Below are 13,753 nucleotides of genomic sequence, written 5' to 3'. Positions count from 1 at the left end.
AAATAGACGTTCTGAGTTGCGACCTGGAACTTGGGGATCCTCAGCTTGTCCTGTGAGACTTACCTCAGCTAAATGTCAGAGTCGTAACTTCAAGAGGACCCGAGATAGGAGGGAAAGTCTGACCGCGAAAAGTGAGGCCCTTTGCATTGCTGTGCTGCAGTGACCACTGTCCGAAACAGCTTTCCTGACCCGCGTCCAGTCCTGAAAGGGGTCCTGCATCACATTTTGCTGCATTCTTCATCCAAGGGTCCTTACACCAGCGAAAGACTGGAGATCAGCTCGATCCTGCAACCACTGTGAATCGAGTACTGCGACTTACAGTGGGAAAAGCAACCTCAGACCCTATTCATTGACCTGTCAAGTCTGGGGATGAATCGGAGTACGGGAGGTAAGTTACAGTTGTTTGTACCTGCCCCTAAACTCCTTTTAAAGTGTTCCTAACTTTTACAAAACGTTTAATATACTTTGGTTTTATAAAAGCAGACTTTTATAAAAACCAAAGCTATACCATAGCTTGCTGGTGCAAGCATTCCGAAAGTTGTGGACACTTCTATTAGTTCGAATACATTGGGCCTCATTACGAGGTCAGCGGTACCCGGCCGGTGCGACCAACGGGTTGCGGCTGAACCCGTAATACCGAATCAGCCGCCTGACTTCCTGGTGCTACTGGGACATTACAAGTCCCGATGGAGCGGGAAGTCAGGCAGCAGGTTTTTAAGTCCCCATTCCCATGGCGTTCCGTAGGACTCCATGGGAATGGTGACTCGTTATCACTGGCATTATTGCAAATGGCAACTCTGCATACTGGGGTCACTGCGCCCAGCAGGTCAGACATGTTGGGTGCAGCAGCACCAACAGGCAGATTCGTTTTGTGGTGGTCCGGACACAAGGGTGCCGGTAGGCTTACCGGCACCCTTGTTTCTGGAACACCACACTCATAATGAGGCTCATTGTCCTTTAACCCTTGGAACTGTTCACTGGACCCAGAGACGCTACCTTCATTTCGTCCAGCTTTCCTGAAATTTTGGGCATAAGGCCCCAGACAATTTAGGGAAGGACATTTGAAGTTAGGGTTAACTCTCTGTGGACCTTTGGTGCATAATCTAATCTATACTTTCTTTTACAGGGGTTTGATCTGTATTATGCCCTCAACCAGTGACTGTATATATGTAAACTATTATTAGTGCTGTGTGATATGTCTACCTGTTCATAGTCATTGCTCACAGTGATATTTGGCCGTAAATATATAACTGTATTTTTATACATACTTTCTAAGTGTAATCTGTGATTCCCATTGTGTGTACTCATTGTGGACCCTTTACAAGCTCACCACTTCTTGAGACTTCAGCTAGACCCTCATCACTGCTACCTTGAACTGGTTTGGCTACAGATGTCCCTGTCATAATATAGGTTGGCCTTCTATACATCTGTCCAGCAGGCCAGAGTATTGAAAATCAGTTCTAACACATGCATGAAAACTGAGGGTGCTATGTTTCGGGGGGAGGACCCCACTCCATAACTAGGAGAGAAGGCTACCCTCATAGGAAGGCACCAAGGATGACAAATAGACATATCCATATGATCCGGGTACAAAGGTCTCCAGATTCAATATAGAGTGATCATGTTCCTATAGGAGTCGCTGGAAATGCATAAAGCATAGAAAGCCAGAGTAAGCTGCAGTGTGGTGTCGGTGCCAGCCAGTGTTGAGGCTGAAGACAAAAAATACTGCCCTGGGTCTACAATGCCCAATGCTGGAGCCAAGCAGCATTAGAGAGGAGCAATCTCAGATGTTCGTGCCATAAAATGAACTAACAAACAGTCTGAAGAGGTGCCTCTGCTGGCTTGCACCAACACAGTTGGCCTTTGCTCCCCCACCGGTTCAAAGACCAACATCGCTGGGAAATTGGCAAACATGTTCAACATCTGTTGCTGAAATTCCTCCCACTGCTCCCTTTTAAAAGAGAGTAGATTTTTTATGAACCCTGGTACGCGCGTGATGATTATTCATTTTGAGGAACGGCGGGGAAGAATGGCATCAAATACGTTTTCTGGGGAGCAAGACCTTTTGTGATTTTTCACCTACTCTTTCCAGTCTCTTTCATGTGAGCTGAAATCTTCTTGATGCTCGTCTTCCTTTGAGCACTGCACCGCCCTTGTCTCCACCAAAGACTTTAGTCTTCTTGGGAGAGGACTCAGAAGCAGAGTACTTGTACAATGTTGTGGTAAACTCCCAGAGGGCCTTTCCATGCATGACTAATGTTCTTCCTCCAGGCAGTAAAGAATAACCACATCATGGTTTTGTGATGGACGTCTGCCTCGAGCAGTACATATAGGGTGCCCACCTTGGGATTCAGTATGACACAGTTAGCAAAGAGGAAATGCTAGTGGCATTCATGAGCAACAAAAGCAACATGGAGCAGCAATAACTCCTTGTGTACTGCCTCTGACATCATGACTGGCCTGATGGGTGTGCATCATAGTCGGGTGTAGCTGACATGGAGCCACATGATGTCCTCTGGTGATGAAAAAGATTCTGAAGAAAGCTGGTGCTGGAAGATATATATCTAAGATGAGGAATCTGTGGGAGAAAATAATCCATTACAAAGTATGTTTGTTATGTTCGAAAAAGGAACACCATTCAATTTTATTTTTTGTAACCCATTGCTTAGATACAATGTACTACACAACATAGCGTGACATTTTTTATTATTGCCTAGTCATCCTTTATTTTTCCTACAATGGGTTTAAACAGAGCTTTAAGACACATACTTACTGTATACTAAATTATCTTGGAAACACACAGGTTTGGCAGAACAAGCCAAAGTCCACAGCACTTGCACATTGAAGAAATATGGGAAGCACTAAAGCTGCAGGTGGCTGAGGGGTGTGGGAGCACTGCCAGATGCCACCCACAGTTAAGAACCTAAATGAACACAGACAGTTCTCAGTCTCACTGCGCTGAACAGTGCAATAGTGACAGGTGTTCCAAGTAATTCAAAGAAGGAGGGATTTCTCATGAGTCCAATGAGTTTAATAACGAAGTAGCCTGACACGTGTTTCGAGACATCACCGACTCTTCATCTGAGGCTGAAAGTTTCAAGAGCTAGCCTAACCAATTAAGTATATCGTGGCCAGGGCCAAATGCACTCTCTCACTGCTTCGCAATTGCGGAACTCTGTGCAATGCTGCTGAACTGAATTAAATTAAATTTATCTTACCTGAATCCATTTCATCACTGTGAAAATAAGAGCTGCACTGGCTACTACAAACACTAGTGAAGGAGGCGATTGAGTTCCTGTTGCTGTTACAGTCACTGTAAAAGAGAAGAGTATGCATTAGTTCTGCTGCACACACTCAACAGGCATTGGTGTTGTCTACTCGCTCTAAAACACTTCCCTTTCTTATCATGATCATCAATTCAATGCAAGGAAGGGGTCAGACATATTATACCCTGTGATGCATTGAGGATGGTTAATAGGTTGGTCTAATGATGTGTGAAGCCTCAAAATGAATGGGCAACTGTGTACCAATGGCCGATTTGAAGATAAACTGGCAGATGCAGTGCTATACACTATAGCAACTAAAATAAATCAAAACCTTCCATTCTTAAAAATGCAATGCTTAAAAATGAGTGGCATAAATGCAAAAACAGGAGTTGAGAGCAGCCAATCTGATTAGTAATCTGGAGCAAAGTTTGGAAGGAAGCAATCATGGGATTGTTACCGCTTAGTTACCAGAGAAATTCTTGCCACAGTGTGGGCCCGTCTAGTTGGCGGGTGATGCTAGGACATGGACATCCATGTCCTCTGCATCTAAGCAGCTAAAGCAGCATGAAAATGTTTTCCACACACACATGAAGACACACTGTGACAATTTGCCAGGTTTTGTCACTTCTCACCAGGGAAGCACCTTCCTATGAGGCTAGGGAGGTGAGGCCACTACCTGATAGTCCCCCAAGGGGTGGTAATATGCAGGAGGACCTCATAGATGGGGACTCCACACCTGGGGATCACGACGTCCACCTGGGAAAAAGCATCCCTAAGCCCTGTCACATAACACCCTACCCTCATTGTCATCCCATGTCCTTTTACCCCACCGTTGATAGCGTAACCAGGTGTTTTTGTAAATCCTTGACTGTACCAAATATAAAACATACTGGAACAAAGAAGAGCACGAAAAGCATATAGAATAACAATAGGCAAAACCAGCAAAGTACTGTGACGAGGTACCCCCAAAAGGAAAAATAAAGACAGTTCCATGGAACTAGTGGAAGCATTGCAGTGTTCCATGAGGGAGGACTCAACACTGCAGGATAAAAGGAAAACAAGGACCCAGAAGAAGGAACCAGGAAGAAGAAGAAGCAGAAGGGGAGACAAGTATGCAGCCTGGAGAACCCAGGAGTTTCAAACCAGGAGAAGCAGAAGTTCATGGCAGGACTGTGGCAGCAGTTTTTTCTACCTTTCTACCTTTTCTATCAGCCCAGCATCCCCTCTAGAAGCAGAGAATGTTCCAAACCATTCCTAATAGATCTAGGAACACAAAGCCACAATTGGGCAAAATCCTGTTAGCCCATCAGCAACCCAGGCACTAGAATAGGACTCACTTTCCTCCCTCTAAATTCCCAGGCTATTCTTCCCGTTAGTAAGAATGTGGAGGGGAACAACTGCCACATTTCTAGTCCTCGTGATCACTGGATGCCCGGCAGAGATAAGGCAATAATTTCCTTAGACATATAGGTAGCCATCTGTAGCAGAACAGTTACATATGTAACCCCCTCCGGAAAAACCTTGGAAGAAGAAGTGCTTAACGATGTTACACCTGTTGTCTCTTGGGAAAGAGATGAAGTGTTGGTGAATTATTTTTATAACCCTGTTAAAGTTAAAAGGGGCAAGTTGGTGGGGTACTTAATATATGAGGCCCTATGGGGAATGACCCCAACCAAAGAAAACAGAGAAAGAGACATTAAAGACCCGGGGAAGAACCTATTAGGGAAGAGACCCGGGAAATGTATTTTGATTGGTCTAAGTTGGAGAGTGAGTTTAACTCTGACGTTGATAAAAATGAAACCAGGAGTATAATCTCTTTGAAAAATAATGACCCTCCCAATTCCCTAGTACTGTGGGAAATCTCCTCCCCCATAGAGACAGAAAACCCAGAGGTACCTGAGGTCACATCCTCAATGTCATACCACTGTTATAGTGTTTCTGTAGAACAAGAACATGGTAGGGTGGAAGAAAACCTTAACTCAGAAAATACCATGCACTACTTAGAGGGGACCGAGACCTCTGAACAGCTGAAGGAGTAGAACCACCAGAAATTCCTAGTGATCTTGACGTCTCCTCCCTGATAGAGGAAGAGACAGAGCCAACTAGGGTAGACAACTTTTCACATGGTTCAGAGGAGTTTGAGATGTCCAAGTCCTTGGGGGAAGTAGAGCTAGAGGATATTCTCCGAAGTAGTGAATCATGTGCTCGCGACAGAGACAATTCTGAAGAGCAGATAATATCATTACCATCCCTATCTTCCCCCAAAGGAAAGGCATGCTATTCATGTAATGGGTCATTAAAGGAATTACTTCTACTATAAGACTGAAGCAGCCAGGAGAAGGGAGTCATTCTCCAGGTGAAGGAAACACAAACCTCACCTTAACAAAAGACTTATGTTTATAATGTTAGGGTTAGATTAGTTGGTTTCTGATAGAGGACAGAATACATTTCATGTTGACGGAAATTCTGACAGCTCATTAAGGTTTCCTAGTTTGAGGCAGGGTAAGCCCCTTAGAAGTAGGGAGAGACAGGATTTCTTTAGTTACACAATAAATGTTTCTAGCCCACAAAATGACTCCGTCTTGTCAGTCTCCTTCTTCAACACCCTCACAATAGCACTTTGGAATCATACCAATGGTAAAACTGCTATACAAATGCCCAACAACATAACATAACATTACATACGCACACACAAAGGCACACGATGAGAAGTGAGATAGAGCACAGCCGGAAAGAGTGTAAATAGAGGCATTCTGTGGATTTGGGTAAAGTGTTTAGGGCCAAAGTCACCAATGTGGAAGTGTTGAGGGCATGGCTATTGTTATTTTGTGACTTATGGAGTTTTGTGTGGAGGGTCCTGAGGAGTCTATGTGCATGGTGTGTGTGTTAGCCTGAATTCTGCCTCTGCTTACCAATGTGGGACACAATTGAATTTTCAAGAGAGGGCATGTGTACAGGCCTTCATGTGTGAGGCACAATTCAGCATGGAAGGCTGCGTAGGGATGCTTGTGATTGTTGGAGGAATATATGAATGTTGCTGAAGGTACCAGTTTGTGGAGGGTCTTTGTCAGCGGGCATCTGTGTGAGGGGCTGTGAGTAATTGGGTGGGATGAAGCATTGTCTTTGTTCAAATCTTCATGGCATACTCACATCCCGGCTGTTCATGCTGGCACTATAGATTATGCATGACATTTATGCTTAGCTTCTAGTACTGGCTTTCCATATTGACCACAAAGTGTGATCTTAGACAAGTCACTGTACATTCCTGAACCCCTTTTCTCTAAGCACTATTGAAACATAAACATTTACATCTACATTTAATTTGCAAGTTGGTGGTTACATCTCTGATAACAAGGTATGCCCTTCCTATTACCCATAGACCGAATATAAAACAAGCGAAGTTGCCTATGGATAGGTACTGCAGCTTACAATTGTTTCTTTTGTACTATATAATTTTTGGTTCAAATTATTCTATTAGCCATTTTTCCATGACTCGTCTATCTTCAAGATGACGTGAGCACAGATCATGTCTATACACTTAAAACAAGTTATCAAAGATATTGCTTAATATACAATACACTCAATGGGAAACTTCATTTTAACATCAATTGTTATTTCTCCTACACAGAAACAACCACAGCACCCCACAGTGGTTGGGATTAGTAATGCAAAACAGTCCCCATTCATAGCCCTAGGAGGCAATTCAGGCGGCATGATTTTTACATAAAGCTCCACATTTCCTTTAGATCTTATTCTATGTCTACTCAGACATTGATACAAAGGTTGCTACCGAAGCCCATACACCGCTTACCATCGCCATGGCATCATTGATGTTGCAACACACCTTTAAATCCCAATTACTCCAGAAGTAAACGATGTACAACAGGATGTCCAAAGCTCTAACAATTAATTTTCTACAACAATCCATTTCCTACAAAGCCAACGAGTAGGGTGTCCCCACCCTGAAATAGAATATAGACGTTCATACTATGTAAGATCATGTGTAGGAAGACATGGACTGCTGGATAACTAAAGGTGAGAATATTGTTCAGTACAAGACCCAGCACCAGTTTACAAGTCATGCCCAGGCAAAGAGGGTATCAACAGTGTGGCAAACCTCTACGTTTATTAAATGATGCATCGCAAGAAGACCATATGCGCATTTCAGGCTGAGAAACATTTGAGCGGTATTCATGCCTTACCATGTACCTCTGGCGCAACTGAAACAGCTGCTCTACTCAGTCCTTGCTTGCATGTTTCACACTTCATCACATACCATAAGCTCCATGAACAAGTCAAACCGACAAACCAAGCCACACTCTTAGTTTCAACCTGCAAAAATTCTACACACAGAGATCCCAATGCAGGCTTGGTGGGAGCTGTTTCAGGGACATTCTCATGCATTGCATCAGATGTTATGGTTGCAGCATCCTTAGAAACTCTCCATGCAGCCTTTAATTATTTTGTAGCTTTCCTATGTACTGTTTCCATCCCAACTGGCACTGCACACCACAGTGAAATGAAGGGAAACAAGAGAGAAAGCAAAGTGTTGATCAAAAAACATCTTACAACTCCGTGAGCAGGGAGTTGTTGTGTGAGTCCTTGAAGAAGGAAGGGCTGAGGCAAGAGTACCTGGAGGTACTAGATGCGTCTCATGATGGGAATGTGGCAAGAGTCAGATAGAGCCAGAATGGAGGACCAACAGATAAATGTTCACTGGGGATGGGTGCCAGACAGGCACGTGAGCTACCTGCCACCCTTTTTAGCCTGTTACGGAATGATTTAGAGGAGTTTATGGTGGGCCAGCAACTGGATGTGTCCAAGGCAGGAGGCCAGGATGTTCCCCTCCTGCTATTTAGAGACACAGTGATACTCACACACATGAAATAAGAAATGCCTAAACACGAGGTCACCTTTTTCTACTACTGCATTCTAAAGAACCCCCTCATTAATGACAGCAAAATGAAGGCAATGGAGATGAGCCCTGCTAAATGCAAGAGGAAGGGTTTTTGTGTAAATGGTATATGTTTAGAGTTAGTTTCTTACTATGATTACCTGCAAATCCGCTATCATAATTAAACAGGGCAGAGGCCACTGGTGGAAATAAGAAGAAAAGGTTTTGGCCAATTTTCCCGGTGGGTTCTAAAGTTCAATAGGGAGTTTGGCGGGAATCCCCTTGCATAGTCCTTTGATGTCTATCAATGAAAGTCTCTCCCGCTGGCCCGATAGGGTGCTTAAGTTTGGGGCTATGTACCATGTGCCATGGTGTGTGTAGATGGACATTCTTTTCTTAGAAGTCTCTTTTCCTTGCCAAACAGAACACTGACCTGGTGTGTACTAGCGCTGATCATATCTCCCTCTTACCAACTGCATATTATTGTAAGATATTTTTTGACATGAAGAATTGTGTGATCCCACAGCTGACCATGATGAAGAACATGTTGTAATCATTGTGAGTAGATCCCTATGTGAGTGCTCAGCTAAGATTACAAGCAAAGTGAGGGAGAGATTTTGGGATGAGTCGATGTTGGGTAATGCCCAAAGCTGTCCTGGTATTTGAAACATAAGGATGGATCGGGTATGAAGACTTATGTGGCCTCCAGCATACAACTGGAAGCTAGGAAACTATTTATGCTCTTTACATTGGAATGCATGTCTCATGGGTCTATGTGTATTTCATAAGCATTCCATTGGGACTGTGGTGCACTCTGTATTATTATGCTCTCCTTAGCAGAGATGTATTTGGAAGGTGCTCTGATCTCTCTTTAGGTCAATCAATATTAAAACATGTAGGAAGCCATGCCATAAAGCACATCCACTAAAGATGAGAGAGTGACAGACAGAGTGGTCCATTAACTCACTACTGTGCGGCATGAAAAAGCAAGGGTGCTTCCTTTCTTGTTCTGTAGTCCTTGCCAAGACAAAGATAGGGAAAACTGTCAGAAAGAGAAACAAGTTTGTTTTATAGAATCAAAAGAAAAGTGAGATAGAGAGATGAAGAGGGGCATATTGTCATGCGTGAACCAACGCGCAGCGGTCCACGCAAGTTTGGTCCCGCTAACGCAGTAAGAGAACATTCGAATCGAAACACTACTCGCCACAGTGAATGGAGATTGCCATGGAAACTACGTGATACGTTGCTAAGGAAGCGCAACGTTCGTTTGGGATCACGGCATTGATCAGGTGACCTGGACTATTTAAACCACGCCTCCACGTTGTTCAGTGCTTCTGATCGAGCTTTCTTTGGCGTTCGGTTTTTGGCCTTTTTTTTCTTGTTCTGGTTTAATATACGTTCCTGACCCGGCTTTCTGACTCGACTACTCTTTTGGATCATCCTTGCCTGCTTTGAACACTTTGGTCTTCTTGGTAACGAACTCTTGCTTTTGTCCCTTGATTACGTCTGGCCTTTTTCCTTCTGTTCCTGTTCTTGCCCGCTTGGATTTACGACCCGGTTTGTACTCTGGTTTTCCGTCTGTTGTTTGCACTTGGTAAAGACATTATCTCACCTCCACGTTTTCGAGACTAACTTAACCATTGGACTCCGTGGGACAGCCGCCGCTGCACCGTGGGACAGCCGCCGCTGCACCGTGGGACAGCCGCCGCTGCACCGTGGGACAGCCTCCGCTGCACCGTGGGACAGCCGCCGCTGCACCGTGGGAGAGCCGCCGCTGCACCGTGGGAGAGCCGCCGCTGCACCGTGGGAGAGCCGCTGCAGTACCGCGGAACAGCCTCCGCTCTGCCTAGGAAGAAGGTCTCACTTGGTAAACTTTCTCCATTATTATAAGCAAGATACGGTTCTTGTTGCTTATTGTCACTCTTCATTTGATCCCAGGGTTATAGGCTCACATTGTTTTTTCCTTCTTTCAGAACATCTATTGGGTTTCCTTTTATCCATTGAGAAGTCTCTAAACATTAGTCAGGTTAGTTTGGAGTAACTCTAGAGAAATCATTTCTGTACCCATTTTCAGTTGTTCTAATCATATCAATCTTGTTTATTTTCTACAGCCACGAGGTCTCGATGGGAATCCAATCTTCCAGTCAATAGATTGCTTTGTATGTTTATTTGCACATTCAAAGTGATATATTAGCAGGAAGAATTCTTCTTCTACACTACAGGGCCAAGTCCAAGAGGAAGAATTCTAACATAATCAGAAGCCTTATTAAATGAATCCCAACGAGACCCTGGCTAATCTTCTTCAATTAGTGGCAGATCTCAGAACCGACATGGCTACTGCGCATGCCACCACTCAACAACAGATCTTAGAACTACAAACCGCCATACAACCTGTACCCCAAGTAGCACCAGTTATGCCTAATGCTCCAGTCATCGAATCCGCACAGGCAGAAGCCGGCCCGGTGTATATTACATCCCAATTCCCTCTGGCCCCGCCAGAAAGATTTCATGGAGATCCAAGACAATTTAGGACCTTCTTGAATCAGTGTCGCCTCCATTATTTATGTCGACCGGGTTCATTTCCTGATTCTGCCACTAAAGCTGCGTTTTTGTTGTCACACCTTGGTGGTACTGCCGCAGCGTGGGCTAATCCTCTTTTGGAGGCAGGCAGTCCTTTATTGTTTGATTGCGATGCATTGATGGAAGCCATGGGTAAGGTGTTTGACACCCGATACAAAACTCAAGTTGTGGAATTAGAATTATTGAATCTACAACAAGGTGATTTGACGCTTCTGGCCTATTTAGCCAAATTTAATCAATTGGCTGCTGAGACAGGGTGGCCTGATGATAAAAAGGCATCACTCTTCTACAAGGGATTATCGGATTCTTTGAAAGACATACTGGCTATGGTACCCGTGGTTCCAGTAACCTTTCCTGAACTACTTGAGCTAGTTCTGCAGATTGATGCTCGTAAAGCTGCTAGAAAAGGGGAGAAGAGGGGTATTGCTTCTAATCTTCAACCTGTTCCTACCCCAGTTACGACTGCGCCTGAACCAATGCAGATAGGAGCAGCTACACGAGGTCCTCTTACTCAAGAAGAGAGAGAACATAGAAAGAAAAACAACTTGTGTTTTTATTGTGGTTCTCCAGAACACTTACTAAAAGCATGTACCAAGAAACCTACCAAGAAACAGGGAAACTTGAGAGCTCGGCAATGAGAGGAGTCCGATTGCCGAGCATTCATGTTTCTAAGGACTCCACAATCAATCAACCAGTAGCCGCTCCAGTGATATTCCGGTTACCTCAAGGGCAGATTGTTCATGCCACCGCCATTCTGGATTCTGGTGCTACCGGAAACTATATAGATACCTCTTATGCGGAAAGCTTGGGGTTATCCGTTCTTAAGAAAGAGAACCCTGTAATGGTCAATGCGGTTGATGGTTCTACCTTGATATCGGGTATGGTGGTTCAGCAAACCGAAGATCTGATAATGGAAACTATTCAAGGACATTCCGAACACATATATTTTGATCTAATCACTGCTCCGCAGTTCAGGCTTATTCTAGGAATACCATGGCTTCGACTGCATAATCCATCCATTGACTGGCACGCAGGCGCTATTGAGTTCTTATCAGAATACTGTGAGACCAAGTGTCATGATAGGAAGACTCTTATAAACAATCCTTGCCTTCCATTGATGGATACAGCCACTACTATCGGAGCCATAGTATCAGGGGAATTGCCCATGGAATATTCCGGCTTTCAGGATGTGTTCGATGAAGGGGGTGGTACTGTTTTACCCCCTCACAGACCATATGATTGCCCCATTGATTTGGTTCCTGGGGCTAAGATCCCATCAGGAAGGATCTACTCCCTAACCCACAAGGAAGATGTCATTCTTAAAGAATATATTGATCAGGCTCTTAAATCAGGTTTCATTTGTCCTTCACGTTCACCTGCAGCCTCCCCATTATTTTTTGTACCCAAGAAGGAGGGAGACCTCCGCCCATGTATAGACTATAGGGCCCTTAACGCCATCACGGTGCGTAACCAGTATCCCATACCACTTATTTCTGTACTCTTGGATCAGTTGGGATCATCCGTAATCTTTACTAAATTGGATCTCCGTGGGGCTTACAATTTAGTAAGAATCCGTAGCGGAGACGAATGGAAAACAGCCTTCAAAACCAAGTACGGCTTATTTGAATATAGAGTCATGCCATTTGGGCTCTCTAATGCACCCGCTACTTTTCAATACTTCATTAACGACGTCTTCCATGACATGATGGACCAATTTGTAGTGATTTATCTGGATGATATCTTAATCTATTCTGCATCTTATGATCTCCATGTGGTTCATGTTGCTCGTGTTCTTCAGAGGCTACGTGATAACTGTTTGTATGCAAAATTAGAGAAATGTATCTTTCATGCTACAGAAGTCGAGTTCTTGGGATATGAGATATCCGGTAAAGGTGTACAAATGAGTACCTCTAAGGTCAAGGTAGTTTTGGACTGGCCAGTACCCACGACGTTGAAGGCATTACAGTCATTTTTAGGCTTCGCTAATTTTTACAGGAGATTCATCAAAGATTTCTCATCATTGGTTGCTCCATTGACCGCGTTGACTAGCAGCAAAGTAGCATTCCTTTGGGATAGAGTTTGTGATCAAGCTTTTCAAAGTCTTAAATCGGCGTTTACCAGTGCACCGGTACTACAACACCCAAATCCTGAAATACCATTTGTGGTAGAAGCTGATGCATCTAACATTGCTCTTGGTGCCATTCTGTCTCAAGTATGTCCGGAAACCGGAGGGTTGCATCCAGTGGCCTTCCATTCAAGAAAACTCACCCCTTATGAAAGGAATTATACTATCACAGAAAGGGAGTTGCTAGCAGTACGTGACTCGTTTTTGACTTGGCGACATCATTTACTGGGGTCAGCCTTTCCAATTCAGGTATTCACTGATCATAAAAATCTGGTAGCCTTACAATCCGTAAAGTGCTCCACAGCCCGACATGCTAGGTGGCATGAGTTCTTTTCCATGTTTGATTTCACCATTACATATCGACCCGGTTCCTTGCACACTAAAGCGGATGCACTCTCACGTTTACATGGGGATTCATCTCCCCCTAGATCAGACGGTCCACTTCTTTTACCACATCAGGTGATTTGTGGGTGTACGCTCCAGTCTTCTCTCTGTACTAACTTACGTGAATGGGTAAAGACCCATCCCACAGACGTTACGGAACTTAACCTCAACATTGTAGAGGGTTTACCCCATATCAACGGTTTATTGTTCCTTCCGGATGAGGGTAGCAGGAAGAAAGCTATCCAATGGTGTCATGATGCCAAGTTGGCTGCTCACCCGGGTAACAAGAAGACCGTTGATCTTCTACAACGTTGGTGCTGGTGGCCCTCTATGTTAAAGGATGTGGCCGTTCATATTGCTCATTGTTATATATGCGCCCAGTGCAAGACCTTCAGTTCCAAACCTGTTGGACTTCTACAGACCATGCCGATTCCAGATTATCCTTGGTACATGATTTCAATGGATTTTGTGGTCGAATTGCCCCCGGTCTGTGGTTATGACACC

The 13,753-nt window shown here is 44.2% G+C and overlaps 1 protein-coding gene across 1 annotated transcript in view; it reads right to left on the bottom strand.

Annotated features, from left to right (window-relative positions):
- PREX2 (phosphatidylinositol-3,4,5-trisphosphate dependent Rac exchange factor 2) overlaps window positions 1–13,753 on the bottom strand; it is a 1,458,907-nt gene that overhangs the window by 520,325 nt on the left and 924,829 nt on the right. The window contains exon 28 of the mRNA XM_069621155.1: window positions 3,219–3,313. Within this exon, the coding sequence (XP_069477256.1) occupies window positions 3,219–3,313 (95 nt within the window). The remainder of the gene's footprint in view (window positions 1–3,218; window positions 3,314–13,753) is intronic.

Source organism: Ambystoma mexicanum, chromosome 5q, assembly GCF_040938575.1.
Source record: "Ambystoma mexicanum isolate Mex_15411 chromosome 5q, UKY_AmexF1_1, whole genome shotgun sequence".
NCBI classification, from domain to species: domain Eukaryota; kingdom Metazoa; phylum Chordata; class Amphibia; order Caudata; family Ambystomatidae; genus Ambystoma; species Ambystoma mexicanum.
This window is presented reverse-complemented; position numbering and strand designations above follow the sequence as displayed.